The sequence below is a fragment of the Anneissia japonica genome, unplaced genomic scaffold (genome assembly GCF_011630105.1).
Source record: "Anneissia japonica isolate Jap-2015-1 unplaced genomic scaffold, ASM1163010v1 scaffold287960_len3192837_cov198, whole genome shotgun sequence".
NCBI classification, from domain to species: Eukaryota; Metazoa; Echinodermata; class Crinoidea; order Comatulida; family Comatulidae; genus Anneissia; species Anneissia japonica.
Window position 1 is genome coordinate 2,559,029 of NW_022712725.1, and position 16,893 is coordinate 2,575,921.

General features: G+C 33.2%; 1 protein-coding gene across 1 annotated transcript; it reads left to right on the plus strand.

Annotated features, from left to right (window-relative positions):
* The first annotated feature begins 844 nt into the window (after window positions 1-844).
* LOC117107982 (isocitrate dehydrogenase [NADP], mitochondrial-like) lies at window positions 845-12,128 on the plus strand. Its single transcript, XM_033249795.1, has 9 exons — window positions 845-1,021; window positions 5,109-5,203; window positions 6,264-6,429; window positions 6,964-7,124; window positions 7,724-8,007; window positions 8,697-8,848; window positions 9,889-10,001; window positions 10,516-10,706; window positions 11,370-12,128. Exons 1-9 carry the CDS (start codon window positions 916-918, stop codon window positions 11,446-11,448), a joined length of 1,347 nt encoding a protein of 448 aa, XP_033105686.1. The 5' UTR covers window positions 845-915; the 3' UTR covers window positions 11,449-12,128.
* The last annotated feature ends 4,765 nt before the right edge of the window (window positions 12,129-16,893 follow it).

Sequence of the window (16,893 nt, forward strand, 5' to 3'; positions counted from 1 at the left end):
CATCTTTTTTTTTTTAGTATATATATATATATATATATATATATATATATATATATATATATATATATATATTGTATTTTTTAAAATTTTATTTTAAAATTAAAATCCATTATACATTTTTTTTCCACATCTTTTTTTTTTTTTTATATCTTTGTACAATATCCAAATCATCTTTGACTTAGGCCTTTCAAAAGTGTCACCTGTATGTACTTTCCTAAATTTTGTTATAATTTACAATTCGTAATACAATATTGTAGTATTTACTTCTATTTATGGCTTTTTTTTTTCCCTTTTCAATGTAGATATGGTTGGTATAAATAAGTGGTAAACAATCGAGTTCTCCTTCTCCCGGATCGCCACTGAACTCATGAGTTCACTCCCCTTTCCCCGCTTTCCTCTCTATAACTCAAATTTTTCTCCCTCTTTTTAATTTTTCGGCTTGACCGACGGGGGGGGGGGCACGGGCCCTCATGGCCCCCCGCTGGATCCGCGCCTGAATTATTATTGTACAGCAGTCTATTTTAGAGGGTGTTATATACACTTACTGCAAATATGAGATTTAATTGTTGGTTTTATACGGTATTTTGTTTTAATAAAAACCTCATTTGACATTTTACCACAGCCTCAATTTGTTCTTATTTTGTTCTTAATTTTTAAGCAATTTCATTTTAAGTGTTCTTATAAAATGTGTTCATTTATTTATATATTAAAGAAAATGTGTATGTGAATTTATTATTTTCCACCACCCTTGCCAACCTAAAGTTCATTGTTTACAAAAAACATTTCTCTTGACGTCATTAAGTTGGCGGCAGTGACATCATTCGGCCAATCAACGCCGTTAATTTGACATTGTACTTCTGCGATCGACCTGCTGTCTTTCGGTTGTGGCAATCTGCAGTGTGTATTCCAACAGAAATGGCGAGTAAATTATCCAACATTTGCAGGGTTGTTAAAGGTCTTCCCAAGATTCAGAATGCAAGATGTTCTGTAGGTGTATTGAATGCATCACATAAAAGAGATTGTGAGTAAGATGAGCGTCTGTATTTATTATTCCAGGATAACATTCCAAAGCACACTTATTAAACGCATGCCGGCTAAATGCCGGTTTGTAAGCAGGAGTATCGATACGAACTGTAGATAGAAAGAAGAGGAAACCTTTGTTTTTTAGCCAAGCATGCATTTTTGCATTAATTATGAGGATAGTTAGTTCACATGGCCTAATAATAGGCCTAGTTCTACCTTCCATGGTTCTACGTTAACCAAGTTGAATAATAGAACTAGGCCTATAGTAATTTGTTTTCACCGCATTATCCTAGCCTTGTGTACTAAAAGGGAAATTCCCTATACTAGAGAGATGATGCTTACAATAGGCATTAGAGTGTGTAACTACTTTATAATTCAAAGTCAAAATTAATTGAAAGAACTAGGGCTCTAGCTAGTCTAGAATATGCATGGTATCACCTTTTATTTTCATTTTTCGCTCGATTAAAATTTGAGTTACTTATACAATGAATATGATTTACAAACAAGTCAAGAGTAATATCAATAATTATATTTCAAATACTTAAACATTAAAATTAAAAACTAATTTAATTAGAATAGGCTGCTTAAACCAACCATAGGCTTTAACTTTGATGGAAGAATTATGCTTGAAAATTGAAATTCTCATCTTATCTTTTCATACTTCTTGTCTGCCATAGAGTATGCCACAGAAATATGAAACACCTTCCAAATCCATAACAAATCATTTGTTCATAGATTTTTTGTAATCAACTTATTTTAAATGAAGATTATATTAAGATATAATAAATTATTTCAGTTCTATACTGTACTATAATACTAACAATTACTTATAACATTTAATTAAAAATATTGGACACACTACAGTAAATGTAATTGGAATTTAAATTACAAAGTGTTATCTTCTTTTGATTAAATGTAATGTAAATAAGATGCAGATTAGTTTTCAGGCCTTCTTTTTTCACCTAAACTGAAAATTTCAAACCAGAAATGAGTAATTATGTCTGAATATGTGTCATTTCCATCACATCCTACAAAAAAATGAATTTAAGCTCTCCAGTTCTTTGCATATGCAAGTCCTTGTAGAAAAATTACTGTAAATATCACCAATTACTATATGAAGGAGCTTCTACTACTCACTATACTTCTCCCCCTATCCCACCCATAACCCACAATGTTCTTTTTTCAAAGACCAATTTATTTAAATGTTTGCATTTTGTAAACACAGGCTTACTGTACATGCTGCTGTAGGGCATATGTTAATTGTTATAAATATTAGTAGAAAACCTACCACTTAGACCAGCCAATTAAGTAGCAAAACTATAATAATAATAATAATAATGATATTAGTAATATTATTATTATTAATTATAGTAATATAGTAGTAGATAATAGTACAATTTAATTATTATAGCTTCACCAAACATAGGTAAATTTTTGAGCTATAGTAGGCCTATTATTTACTCCTAACGAAAGAATTAATTATTTCTTTGATGTAGAATAATAGTGTATTTTATTTACTATTCATTGTTGCAATTGAATACCAACTAATAAAAACGCAATCTAGTTTTTTTATAACAGTAAAATATGATTACAAACACGTGTCATGGAAAAGCAGATTAGGTTGCAAGAATACTATGAAAGAAAGCATTCCTCATTGCGTAGCTATACATGTAATTATTGTATAACCTCCAGACACCAAAGTCTATACTGTGTACCTGGATAGAAAACACAGAATGTCAATCAATAAATAAGTGAATAACTTTATACTTCTATGCAATTATTTGTTCTGAAGATAGATACGAAACACCATTTATGAACTCTGTACCCTTTGGACTATTTTGTTGAGGTACAGTATTATCTAAAGTTTGATAAGCCCCCCTCTACTTTACACCCAATTTTACGTACAGTACCAGTCTTTCTTCGGGCAAACACATAGGGTAGGATTTGAATGAGTAGCTTAGCTGACAATATTCCAAATACTATAAAAAAAAAACAAAAAAAAAACCAGAAAAATCAAGTAGTGCTTTCAATTAGGCATACAGTTACTGAAAAGTTACCTTTTGATGGAAAAGGGGATTCCCCTAACATAAAAAAGCACACCCCCAAAATTGGCCCAATTTTGTGTCGGATGGATGGATGGATTTATTCGGTGTAAACACCAAGTAAAACCCACAAAAGTCTGAAAAGACATTTCTAGTGGGGTACTTCTGGTGGTGATTGGACAGTACACCAGGAGACAATCCCCTACTCTTTTCTGAAGAGTGTACTGCGTTCTTTAACATGCACATGGGCCATAATGCACACAGGACCAACGGCTTAAACGTCTCATCCGAAAGACAGTGCGCTAACTTGCATTGCAGCCCTCCAGCTGAAACACAAGGAGAACAGCGATGAATTGAACTGGAGACCTAGAGATCTTTCACGGTTCAGCGCACACACAGTGGCTACCACCAGTTTAGCTGACTGAGCTAAGCTGCTATCTAAAGTTTGGGGGTGGGGACTTATACCAGGAGAACTCTGGTAACTACAATGCTAATAATATGAATGATGATAATAAATATCAATGAAATTTACCAAGTCGTATTTTAAAATTAGTGAAATAAAAATATTTTCAACTTGAATACTGATCTTGTGTAGTCTAAAAATGCTGACAGTGCAACATTTGTACATTTTTTTTATGATTAATAACCACCACCAAAAGTAATATAGACATCAGGCAAATATCTCTGACATATTGTATAGTCAATGATTTACAAATAGGCACATGTGTATGACATACAAATTTACACTATGGAGACATGCCTGAAACATCCAGAGACTATCAGCATGTAGATAATTTAAATTAGACCTACAATTACAAAGATAATATTTTAATTGTGATAGAAATATATAGTAAGATGTAATACATGCAGGCCACAGATTTGCTAAAATACATGTATTGTACTATACTTTTAAAAAATCAATCAATCAATCAAATAGTCCATGGGCTCGGAAATCCTGTTGGTGCTTAATTTGCTGCCATTCACGATCCTCCCATTGGCATTGTTATCTACCATCTTTGTACATGGTCATCTTTAGCAGTCGGTCATCATTCATTTTGCACACGTGGCCAAACAGCCGTGCCTTCCTTCTTTTGATGGTAGTCACATCTTTCAAGTGCACATGTCTTCGTTTGTCATGTAATTGAACAACTTCGAGCCAAGTATACTTCAAAAGCATTTCATCTTTAGGTTTCAATCGACTCTCATAATCTTCCAAGTCTCGCAGTCATACAGTAATATACACTAAAACACATACATGCAGCGGCTGAAGTTTTGTGTGTATACTCAGTTTATCACCGGCATTCCACCACTCCTCATCTTCTTTAAACCAGCCAACACATTGCATTTCAATCAATCTATAATATTAGTAAATTTTACTAATGGATTTGGTAGTTTTGTGGGTAAATTAGTAGTATAGTATTATTATTGCTGTAGTTTTTTTTAATTATTATTAAGGGAATAATAAATGTACAATTTTTAGGAACCTTTGTATTTGTAGGAAGTCTTTGTCATGGATCTGAAAATCAGATTGTTTTGAAACATCATAATTTCACTTTAGCAGTATGTTGATCAGGGTCAATACAATATCCAAATATTCTTGACCTATAAGTGATAAACTATTCACATCAACCAATTCCATGGGGACACGAAAGCATGACTTGATCTACTTATTTGGACAATTGATCTGTGATATCATTCCCTTTGGTTCATTTCCAAGGCCATTTTGTAATTAATTTTCCTTTCATTTTACAGTACTTATTTTACATCACTTTATGTACATGAACATATTGCACTGGAGTGGTAGCTATTTTGTGGTTATTAAAGATTGTTGCATTACAATCCCATGGTTCAAATTCTACAGTGCTCTGCACCCTATTGGAAACATCTTTACACCCCAAGCCTCATAAACAATTTTTTGAGGAAGTCTCTCTTAAATTGTAGCCACACTGTTTTAGACAGAGTATGAGTCTGCTTTTTTGAATGTGGAAGAATAACCCCTCCAAAAACATTACTAAATATGAACCACTTTTTGTTGATCACTAGACTCATCTGGAAAGCGTATTGAAGTAGCAAAGCCAGTCGTTGAACTCGATGGAGATGAAATGACAAGAGTCATCTGGGAAAAGATCAAGGAAACCGTAAGGAATAAATGATTAACATTTAGTCATTGCTGCAGTATGACTGTCTTTCAACATGTAGTGCAAGGGAAACTCTGCCTTTTTATATTTTAAAATAAGTATACTGTATTTAATGATTAATGTTTAAAATATTATGGGGAAATATCATTCTAATAGTTTTTATAATAATCTGTGCTGTACAGGATTTTTTTTGTGTACACATGGATAAAAGTATCAAATATATGTTTTATTATTAATGGTAATAAATAAATAAATAATGTGTTAACCAATTTTCACTCAGAAATATTTGGCACTAACAAGTCCGTGTCTATTATTAAAATCAGAAATTGAAAATTTGAAATAAACGGTTAAAAAAAACCTAAACCATAAAAATAGAACAGCAAAATAAATTTAGTCATGCTCTTCTTTACACTGTTTCAAATGTTGATTTTTCATTCCAGTTCCTGAGCATTGGATATTCATTTATATTTTTGTGTCTATTCTATTGACATTATGAATACTTCCCTATTTAAGAAAGTATAATACATACTCCAAGTATTGAAATACACGCCATCGTGTTGGGATTCAATATTTCGACATTAATTATGTCATCACTTCCCTATTTATTGTTCAAGATGTATACTGATTATGAATTGTAATAGTTGTTAATGATTCATTCTTGTTACCATATGGTATGTGTTGGTTGGCAATCCAACAGCATCTGCTTCTTTTATAATGAGTACTGTACTCATGTCAAAAATATGCCACATCAACTCTTGAATTGAAATGTCAATGTGCATAATGCAAGATAGGGAGTTTATGAGTACTATATATATTTTTATATAATAAATATATATTTATAATATATTTGTCATAGTCATGCTATTTATAATATAATAAAATATCAGTCCAGCAACTACAAATATATTACTGTTCTTTTTCCAATTTTTAGAAATATTACTTAACTATGGTTATTTAAAATTATAAATGGCACTTAACAAAACTCATAGAATTATTATTTCTGTCCGCATGGCTTATGAAAATTTCATTAAATTTATTTGGTATATTTCTGTTCTTTCAGTTAATTTTCCCCTACTTGAAATTAGATTGCCTGTACTATGATCTTGGCTTACCATACAGAGACCAGACTGATGACCAGGTGACCATCGATGCTGCACTCGCCATTAAAGAACACAATGTTGGTATTAAGTGCGCCACAATCACCCCAGACGAAGAGCGTGTCGAAGGTAGCTTTTAAGTTTAATGGAAATTATAGAAGTGTAAACTGTAATCTTTGTAAAATAACTGTTTCACAGATTGTTATAATATGTAAATGCTTTGATCTCTTCATATTAAAGCCAGGCTCCGGAAGAAATTTTTTTTCATCTTGTACTATTGTTTTTTTAAGACACAAAAATGTGTTTGACCACAAACTCCAGAATGGTTAACGAGATACAGATTTTTGAAAATTTAATAACTGGGTTGGGGGGGGGGGGAGAAAGGGGATAACCACCCTTAGGGTTTGTTTTTAATATTCAGAAATCTGTATCTCATTACCGTTTACAAGTTTTTTGTCATTTAACACCCCTATTGTGTCTTAGAATAATCAGTTGCAGAACATATCAACATTTAAAAAAAATTCCGCCACCGGACTTATAGATTTAGCAATTATATTTTTGTAACTTTGATAAATGTTTAAACAGTATGGTAGGGGCAGGTTGTGTGCAAATGAAAATCCAGTTTGAAATTGTTTAAAAAGTTTATTATTGTGTTTACTTTAGAGTTCAATTTGAAGAAGATGTGGTTGAGTCCCAACGGCACACTCCGTAACATCCTTGGCGGTACCGTCTTCAGAGAACCAATCATTTGCAAGAAAATCCCACGTCTTGTTCCTGGATGGGAGAAAGCAATTGTCATTGGTCGTCATGCGTTTGGTGATCAGGTGAGAATTTTATCTGAGAGCAGTATTTTCTATTTGTATAAAATAGTCAGGCTCAGGAGGAAAATTATTATTGATGAGTTATACAACTGATTTTTCTAAGATACAAGAAGCATATTTGACAAAAACTCAGGAACAGTTAATGAGATACAGATTTTGAATATTTTTAAAACTGGTGGAAACCCTTTTTTCCACAGATTTTTAAATCAGTTGTAAAACATATAAGTTTTTTTTTCCTCCTGAGCCTGACTTTAAGCATCTTGTATTTTCGTTGATTGTGCTTCATTAGTTGTTGTGTATTATACTGTATATGTATTCAAAAATGCTATTTTTGGGATATTCCTTTGGTGTGAAATATACCACATACCAGTCCAAACAATTTTTTTCATATGTCTTTTTAATTGTACATTGGGAAGTACATAGCGAGGCAATTCCCAATCTTTTTTGAAGACTCTACAGTGTTCTTTAAAACGCTCATAGGCCATATTGCACACAGGATCAGTGGCTTACGGTAAGGAGAACAGTGATGAAATTTAACCAAATGTCAAGTAGTATCCCCACCGTTCAGCTTTATAATATGTTTCTTTCACTTTACTCTTTAGTACAAAGCTACTGATTTTGTTGCTTCTGGACCTGGTAAATTTGAAATGTCATTTACACCAGCCGATGGCAGCCCAGCGCAGTCTTGGGAGGTGTTCAACTTCACAGGCACAGGAGGTTGTGGAATGGGCATGTACAATACAGACGAGTCAATTGCTGGATTCGCTCACTCTTGCTTCCAGTATGCACTCATGAAAAAATGGCCGCTTTACATGAGCACAAAGAACACGATCTTGAAGAGATATGATGGCCGTTTCAAAGATGTTTTCCAAGAAATATATGATAGGTAATAGAGAAATTGTTATTTGTCTCTGGTACCAATAAAATCAGATTTATTGTTACAGCTACCCTAAAAGATATTTTATGTTTAGTACTGTACATTTTTAATGACAATCATTTTGCTTGCATACCTTACAACTCTATTCTAGTATACTACCTACTTATAAAGTAGCATAAATTTACATATCAACTAACTTATATATCTACTCACCTTCGTTGTCTTCCTTGTTGTCTTCACAATTGTCACCACCATCATGATGTTCATTCATCATTTACAGTAATATGTTTTATGTACATGCATAAGTTAGAATGGTTTATAACTGACATGCCTCAAAAATATTGTGAATAGCTTTAGTTACAGTATATGATTGTCTCTCTCAACTTGATTCCAAGTCTTGATATCACTCAATACTACCACAACTACCATCTAAAAGAGAAGAGAGAGAGAGTGAGAGAGATCAGCTACCTGTTCAATGCACTACTGATTTATGTTACCTAAATTGCCATCCAAATTAAATTTTTATGCAAGATAAATATCCTGACAATTTTTTTTTAATCACTAAGCATGTTTCATGCTCATTGGGACATAAGAAATATACTGTACTTCTTAGGACATTTTGGGAAAATGAATAATATAAACTTGTGACAAGATGTTTTTAGCATACAAAATTAACATATGCTATTTATATTCGTCAGCCAATATGCCAAACAGTTCGATGAGGCAAAAATATGGTACGAACATCGATTAATCGACGATATGGTTGCCCAGGCCATTAAGTCTACCGGAGGATTTGTATGGGCGTGCAAGAACTACGATGGTGACGTTCAGTCGGACATTGTTGCTCAAGGTATGCAACACAACCACGTGCTGAGTTCTAACAGCATTTAACAGTTAACCTAAATGCATGCTGACTGAATGAAATAATGAATAATACCAGTCATTATATATAACAATTAAAGAATAGAGAAATTTGTTCTCAACTACAAGAGTTTATGGCATCCCTAGATTCATCGTGTCAGTCAAGAAATGTGTTGAGCAATCTTATAGACATAAATTTTGTTCTTGAAATTTGATGGGCTGTACCCACCCGATATACTGTGGTGTTTGTTATAAAAAGTTGAGCCACGTTTGTTTTTCAGAATATATTTGACATTGTGAAATGGCAAAAATCACATAATACACAACTCATACTCATGGTACAACATACTACACCTAATTATAAAACACATGGTAAAATTCCTGGAATGTAACATTGTAAACAAATGAGCAGATGCCGTTTTCATGAAGAGGACTTTCTAATCCTTTCAAACCATAAATTACCAGAGAAAGTAGGTCTTGTTTATATTAATGAATTAATTGGCTTATTTGCTGGTATTGTGTTACAACCTATACATACTTACTAGACCTGGGTACAAAAATCAAGTTTTGAAGGCCTTGCTGTGTTTGTAAACTAGAATAGTCACATTGCTTGTGGTGAATGTAAAACATAGTTTCTACCGATTAGTTGTCAATCATTCTACACTCTATAGTAAAATGAATGTATTTTATTATGCTGTAAGATGTTTAATAAAATCACAATATTTTAATTTTACAACAGTGCCTAAAGTATGGTTGCTTAAAAATACAAATACAGTAGAAACAAATTGAAGATGGGATACTGTTTTTGAAAAATAATTTTCATAAGACAAAAAGAACAAGGCATTTAAAGAACAGTACACAAGCTCTTAATGTTAAATTTTCCTAATACAGTATATTGACTTGTGATATTTACAAAGAAGCTGTAAACTTGCTTTTTGGTTTTGAGTGATTAATTATTCATTAGGTTAAATGATTGATTCATGCAACTTACAAAACAATTTGAGAACATACTGTTTGGAATTATTCCAGGTTATGGTTCTCTTGGACTTATGACAAGTGTATTGGTTTGCCCCGATGGCAAGACCATTGAATCAGAGGCAGCGCATGGAACTGTCACAAGGCATTACAGAGAACATCAAAAGGTATGAATTTAATCCATCTTGCTTGATTGATAGTGCTGTACATATATTTCACTGTACTTGCTACAGTTTGGTAAGATGCTTTAACTTCTTATATATGGGGGTCAATTTTTAATGACATATTTCTGGGTTCAATCCAAGGAATCCGCTCGTTATTATTCTATGATTGATTGATTGGTATAAAACATGTGAACAACCAACACAATTTGTATAGATGTATTTCCGTTTGGGTTCTTGAAAATAAGATACAAAACACATACCAAAAGAAAAACAACAAAAAAGTAAACCAGGAACCTTAATCACACAAGAGCAACACATCCTGGGGTAGTGACATCACTCTGTAATTATTCGGCATTGCCCACTGTAAGTGAACAAAATCATCATAGGTTTGGGACATAACTCCACTAATTGTTTATTGTTGACAATGAAAACCTGTAATAGCAATTATTTATAATATTTTGAATTAAAATTTTTATTGAAGTAATGCCTTACCATTAATCTTTTTTCCTCTTTATAGGGTAACCAAACCAGTACAAACCCAGTTGCCAGTATATTTGCCTGGACGAGGGGATTAGAACATCGTGCTAAACTAGATGGTAATGAAGACCTTAAGCGCTTCTGCCAAACCCTGGAGCAGGTCTGTGTAGATACGATTGACTCAGGCAAGATGACCAAAGATTTAGCCGGTTGCATCCATGGAATCAAGAAGTAAGTAGACCTTGTATAGAAAAATTAGATTGGGCTCTGCATAGCGGCATATACATATCTTAATCCATTTGTAACACCAGTGTTCATGCCACTGCAATCTGGACAGCTTAAAACAAGGTTAATTAGAACCCGAATAAAGTTACTTCAAATTCAATATTAAGCATGAACAGTTAAGGAATTCTTTGAATCAGCGAACCCTAATAAACTAAACAAACTGACACTAGTTATAATAATTATACTTAGGTTAGATTTAATGCATTCAAAAATTTTTTCAAGCATTAAATCTTACCTTTGTATAATAATTTTCTGATAGTGTACTATGCGGAGCTCTACTAATTGCTTATATTATAAGATGTTATTTGGTGGTATGAGAGAAATTTGTTCTCCCTATCAAACCCAGTAGGCCTACCCTCCAATTATTGTTAAATTGCTATATCAACTGAGTTATTAGGACAAGTTAGTAGATTCTCTTGGATTTTCCTATTATTGTTGTTAAAGTATTGTTTGATAAGTATAACATGTTCTAGTTGGAAAACCAAGTTAGAAATTGCATAGCAGGTGACTCTTACAACCACTTTAATATTAATAGATTATGATTTTACTCTTTTTTTAAATTTATAGTTTGATATCATATGTAATGATTGTATTTTCTTTTTGTTACAGTGTCAAACCTGAAGATTACTTGCAAACTATGGACTTCTTGGCTGCTATATCAGACAACCTTAACCAAAAATTGAAGTAACATGAGTTTATACACACTAGTCTGACGAAATCAGTAAAACATGGAAGATTTTTGTACTTCTAATACTAGTTAAATTGGTATAAAAGCTTTCGGGCTAACAATGCTTTTATTAAGGTGCAAGAAAGTGCACAGTGTGCTAAAGTACTATTACTACTAAAGTCCTCTGTATTTTACTAAGTGAAATAATGAGAGCAATGAGACATAATCTATCCAATTTTAGCTGCAATGTTCTCTGGACATTTTAACATCCAGGAATATTACTACAATACCTCTAGGTCACAGATAGGTGGTCTAATAGTGCGGGTACTTAAAGTCTACTGTGTTGATATTAATTGTTTCATATCTTTCAATCTTATGATCAATGGTCGGCATATGAATTCTTATCCTTACATTCTATTTATTATTAATATATTTCTTAAAATAAACTTAAATCATGAAAATTGCCATTTAAGTCTTTATGGGTCACAAGCTATTTGGATAGGACATGGGTAATTAAATCACAATTTGTCTTAGTTTTTAAGCACACTGCTTTTTAGAATTGAAACAGAAAGGCAAAATTTTAAAAATTTAAGTGAAGTTAAGCAATTTTCAATCAGTATAACAGTATTAAACGGTCACAAGTGATATCATGCTTGTAGAGTGATTTACCGACTGGAATAAATTTTGACGTGAAATTATAATATCTTTTCATGGTGATTATTATCTGTTTTGACTTGCGTTCTAAGTTTCCACTTGCATGTATACTGACTGTGTTTCTTATCAAATTTTAAAAACCTAAAAAAATTCTAATCCAAACATTGAACATCTCATTTAAAATTGTTTTAACTAAAATTATTGACTACAAGTGAAACATACATCAAACCAAATATTGTACGTTTTATCAGATTTACATACTTTTCTATCAAAATGTTTAAATAGATAACCAGGCAATTCAATATGTTGAAAATTGTAGGCACTGTATTATGTGTTAATTGACAAGAAAAATAATTTACAATTCTTGAATTGAATGCAAAGAATTTTGCCAACTAAACAAAACACTAAGCAAAAGAACAGAGGCAGATGGTTGACCTCAAGAGACTGAACTTCTTGCCACCACACTATACTATTATTTTTATTTTTTATACTTTTGTTTTTAAATCCTTTTCAGTTGTTAAGCGCATAGAGGCAGTCCTTGCAATATGCGATATATGAAAAGGAATGTACTATTATTATAATTATTATTATTATTACTTTTATTATGTAATAATTTTATTTTAAATATATTTAGATAACAGAAAATACAACTTTAATACTGAACTTATGGCCTTTCTCCTTCTGTATCTCCTATCGAAGGTCATGTTTGTAATAGGGAGTTGCTCACATGCTATTTATTACCTATAAAAATTACAGTATGTGTAAACGTAACTCTAGGCATACACGGATTTAGGCTATGTTCACACACACGGCGTAAGTCTGGCTTAAGCCTGGCGTAGCGTACGCCTTTGTGTGTGAATTAGGCAGTGGCGTTGTTAAAGCTACTCACTATGCCACGTCCTTGGCATTATTAACGCTACCTGCAGACCCCAGATCAGCTAACGCCACTGAGCTAACGGCAGTGATGCTTGAATGATTTGACCTCATTTCAAGAGATTGACCAATCACGATTGCAATATACAGTATTAGCTACTTTGGTCTCTTTCTTGTGCTCTCTATAAATGAAATGGTAAAGGGGTTCTTTTTCTATTGCATTTTACTTAGTTATAATGTATATGATTTGTTGATTGTGTTTTGTAAGATATTTTAACCTATTTAGACTGTCTATTAAAACCTGCAACACCAACAATGCTAGCTGAAAAATCAAAGCAAATTGTTCATTTAAAATACAATCATCATATAAGTTCACTTCGAACAATTCACAGATTTAAAAGTTTTACTGATGCACTGTTAATTTTACTACAGTTAAGAACCTGTACATTATTTATTTATTTATTATTCCCCCATAGGCCTATATTACTACTAGTTTAACGCCAGCGTTAATATAGCGAACGCCGTTTGTGTGAACACTTTGGAATTTTAATCTGTGAATTAGCTTACGCCTGGCGTAAGCTACGCCAGTCTTACGCCGTGTGTGTGAACATAGCCTTAGATAATTTTATTGTCATTAACACAAAATAATCCTTCCTCTTCAAATAGTTCAACTTCTTTCTAACATCCTCCAGCGCCAGTGACAAGCCAGTTTTGTTTGCTTTAATAGACGCTTTAAAAATGTGTATTATTATTATTATTATTATTATTAATGCTGTCATAAATTTTTTTTCCTTGTTGCAAAAGAAAATATGAACACCTCGGAAGACAAATATAAATTGCACTAGATAACATGTAAATACTGACAAATGTTAAACAGACAAAAGATGTGTATAAGAGACAGGACGAAATCAGTAAAACATAGTATGAAGTGAGTCATGCAAGCATGGTTAGAAACAATTGGCTAGGTGAGATAGGGCAAAGAGACAATAAACAGCACAAGAAAGCCAATATATGAGATGCATGATTAATATAGGATTTAACTTTGAAATGAACTGAGGCGGATGTTTATGGTCATGAATTATTTTTTAGTAAAGCAACAATTTAGGTTTCGAGAATGGTGATAGTTTTTTTTTCACTGTGCTCAACTTGATCTAGAAACTACAAAATTCGAACAAAAACACCATGTTAAATTACAGTCTTAGAACAATCTGCAATGCAGGTGAACAATATACTGATACTTAATACTGGTACAAATTGTTTGGTTTTATTCTTCCATGTTTTATCCAGAGTTGGCAATCCATTAAAATCTATTAAATTGGTGATCTAACCAACTTATACGTGAGCCGTGGGGCTTTGTCGTGGAGCACATCTCTTGAAAATGTTTTGAATCTCCACAACTGCAGGTTGGCTTATTACACGATTCTATGACGAAATACAAAAGGGCATGGGTAACATGGTCCGTTCAGACTGGCACCATCGAAAATTAGCAGGTGTACGGTTGACTCATCGTGTGCCATACACCATACACCAAGACTAAGTAACAGACTATCGAACAGCCCAAAAATAAATTGGATTTTGTATGTCGCCTGGAGACAAAATACTCATACTTGTAAAGTGCTTATTTTTTATACAATCACCACAATAAGAAAAAGGAAGACAAACTGCATTTACCATCAACTACTTAGAAGTATCGATCCAGGTGTGGGAAAAGATGGGGATAGACAAAATAGTCGGTTGTTATGAGACGAATGGTGAATCCAGGAAGAGCCATCTGGCATGTTGTACTTACTATGGGTGCGGAACATCAGTTTAATAGGTGTGGTATGGAGGAGGGTGGAGGGCTTATACACATCTAGATGTGGGGGGGGGGGGTTGGACATTTTATGAAGATGGTCGTGCTTGCCTGTATAAAAATTAAATACGGTAAATATTGGTGAACTTCCACATAATGTTACAGTTAACTGGAAATTTGTGTCTTGTCTACTAAATATGATGTTCAAATTTATCAAAATTTACAAAAGAAGTAAAATACATTTGCCGAGCGTCGCACTAGACGTGCTTTGTTTGTTTTTTTCCCCCGCTAGGATGAAACAGAGTCAACTAGCATGTCACTCCATGGAATGCATACCTCCGCCCTGTGCCTGAATACAGTATCGACATATTAGCAGGCCGTGTATGATGGGCGACACTGCATACCCTCAAGAAAATAATGAAATCGCCACAATGTTTTCTTGAGTGCTGCCTGAATACGAGGGGCGATTCCATTATTATCTTTTATGCTGGAGGATATAAATTCGAATTTCCGTTACCTTTACTTTCGAAAATAGAAAGGAGCCTTTTCTTCGATTATTATGTATCCTTACACTATTTTTTATGATGCTATATTCATGAGTTTTTGCGAAATCTTGCTAGCAGACAGACAACCTGACATACAGCTCCAGACAGACAGTAGTGATATGAATGGGTCATCAGTAAAGTGGCCATACCATGGTCCGCCACTGTAAAGTATACAACAGAAAGTATTAAAGAAAATCCTTTTTTTTTTATTGCGGTAAGATAATCTTTAAGATAATGTTTCTGATTGAATGTAGTCTCAACAAATTTTGAAAATACATATGGGTTGATTTCAACAAAACCGTCTCAAACCACCACCCCCACCCCCAAATATGCATGTCCTGATTTCATTTTTCCTAATTTCAAAATGTTATAATTCGTAAAGTAAGTAACTTGAAAGGATAATTATACCACCAAAAGACAAGTAGGTATTTGTCTGGTCTCTCTTGTAAATTTAAAATGAAAAAATACGTATTTAAAACCATTAATTCATAAAATCTGTCCTCTTTCATAGTCGTCGGAAGCATTTTGCAAGTGGTCTGGCCATTATAAGAGCGGGATGGGGGAGAGTCATACCCACCTCATCCCCATCATGGTTGGGGGCTGAGGTGCGAAAATTGTGGGAAATAAATAGTACCTCTAGATGGCCGGAAATGACACTTTTACATCACCATTATAGTAAAAATGAAGCACCAACAAATTTCTCATGATATTTTATCATCGATTTCCCGCAATCATAGAGATCTAATTAATATACGTGATGTACCATAGAAAATATAACTTTGTCTTTGATGTATTTTACTTTACTTTTACTTTCTTCAAAGCCGTGAGTCCACACCTACCTAAGTCCCATCATGGTTGAGGAATAATATCTCAAGATGGCCGGAATGAAACTCTTATAGACCTATAGTAAAATTCATCATCATCACATCACCATGATCGTTTATCTGCAATTTTCGGCAATAATAGAGATCTAATTAACTTCTATATTGTACCATAGAAAATAAAACTTAATTGTCTTTGATGTATTTACTTTAATTTACCTACTTCAGGCACCTTATTTACTTATGAAATTACATTGTGGTCGAAAAGTGAGTGGCACCAAAACCCTATTAAAAATATGTGGGGGCGTGTCCCCCGTCTCCCCATGATCTGCACCCATACTGGTAACCAGTACAGCCATCATCCGGTCCCCTCAAGGGGCGGACACAACACAATGGTTGGAAAAAATGGCTCCTCTGCCGGGAAACAGCACGTGCATACTTCACAAAAATGAATGTCCCTCACTTTAAAAGTGTGATAAATTTAGATTACAAGTAATTAGCGCCGGCTTGACCATTAATAACTTTGTGTCACATAACAGCCTAAACTGATTCCATCGGTGTCGTTTGTTTTTTTAAAGTCGATTCTTATCCTACAATCATCAACATAACAATAATAATTATCGACCATGATCATCACCGCCATCACCATTATCATCATCATCATCATCACCACCATCAACATCATCATCATCAATATCATCATAACCACCACCATTATTATTATTATTATTATTATTATTATTATTATTATTATTATTATTATTATTATTATTATTATTAT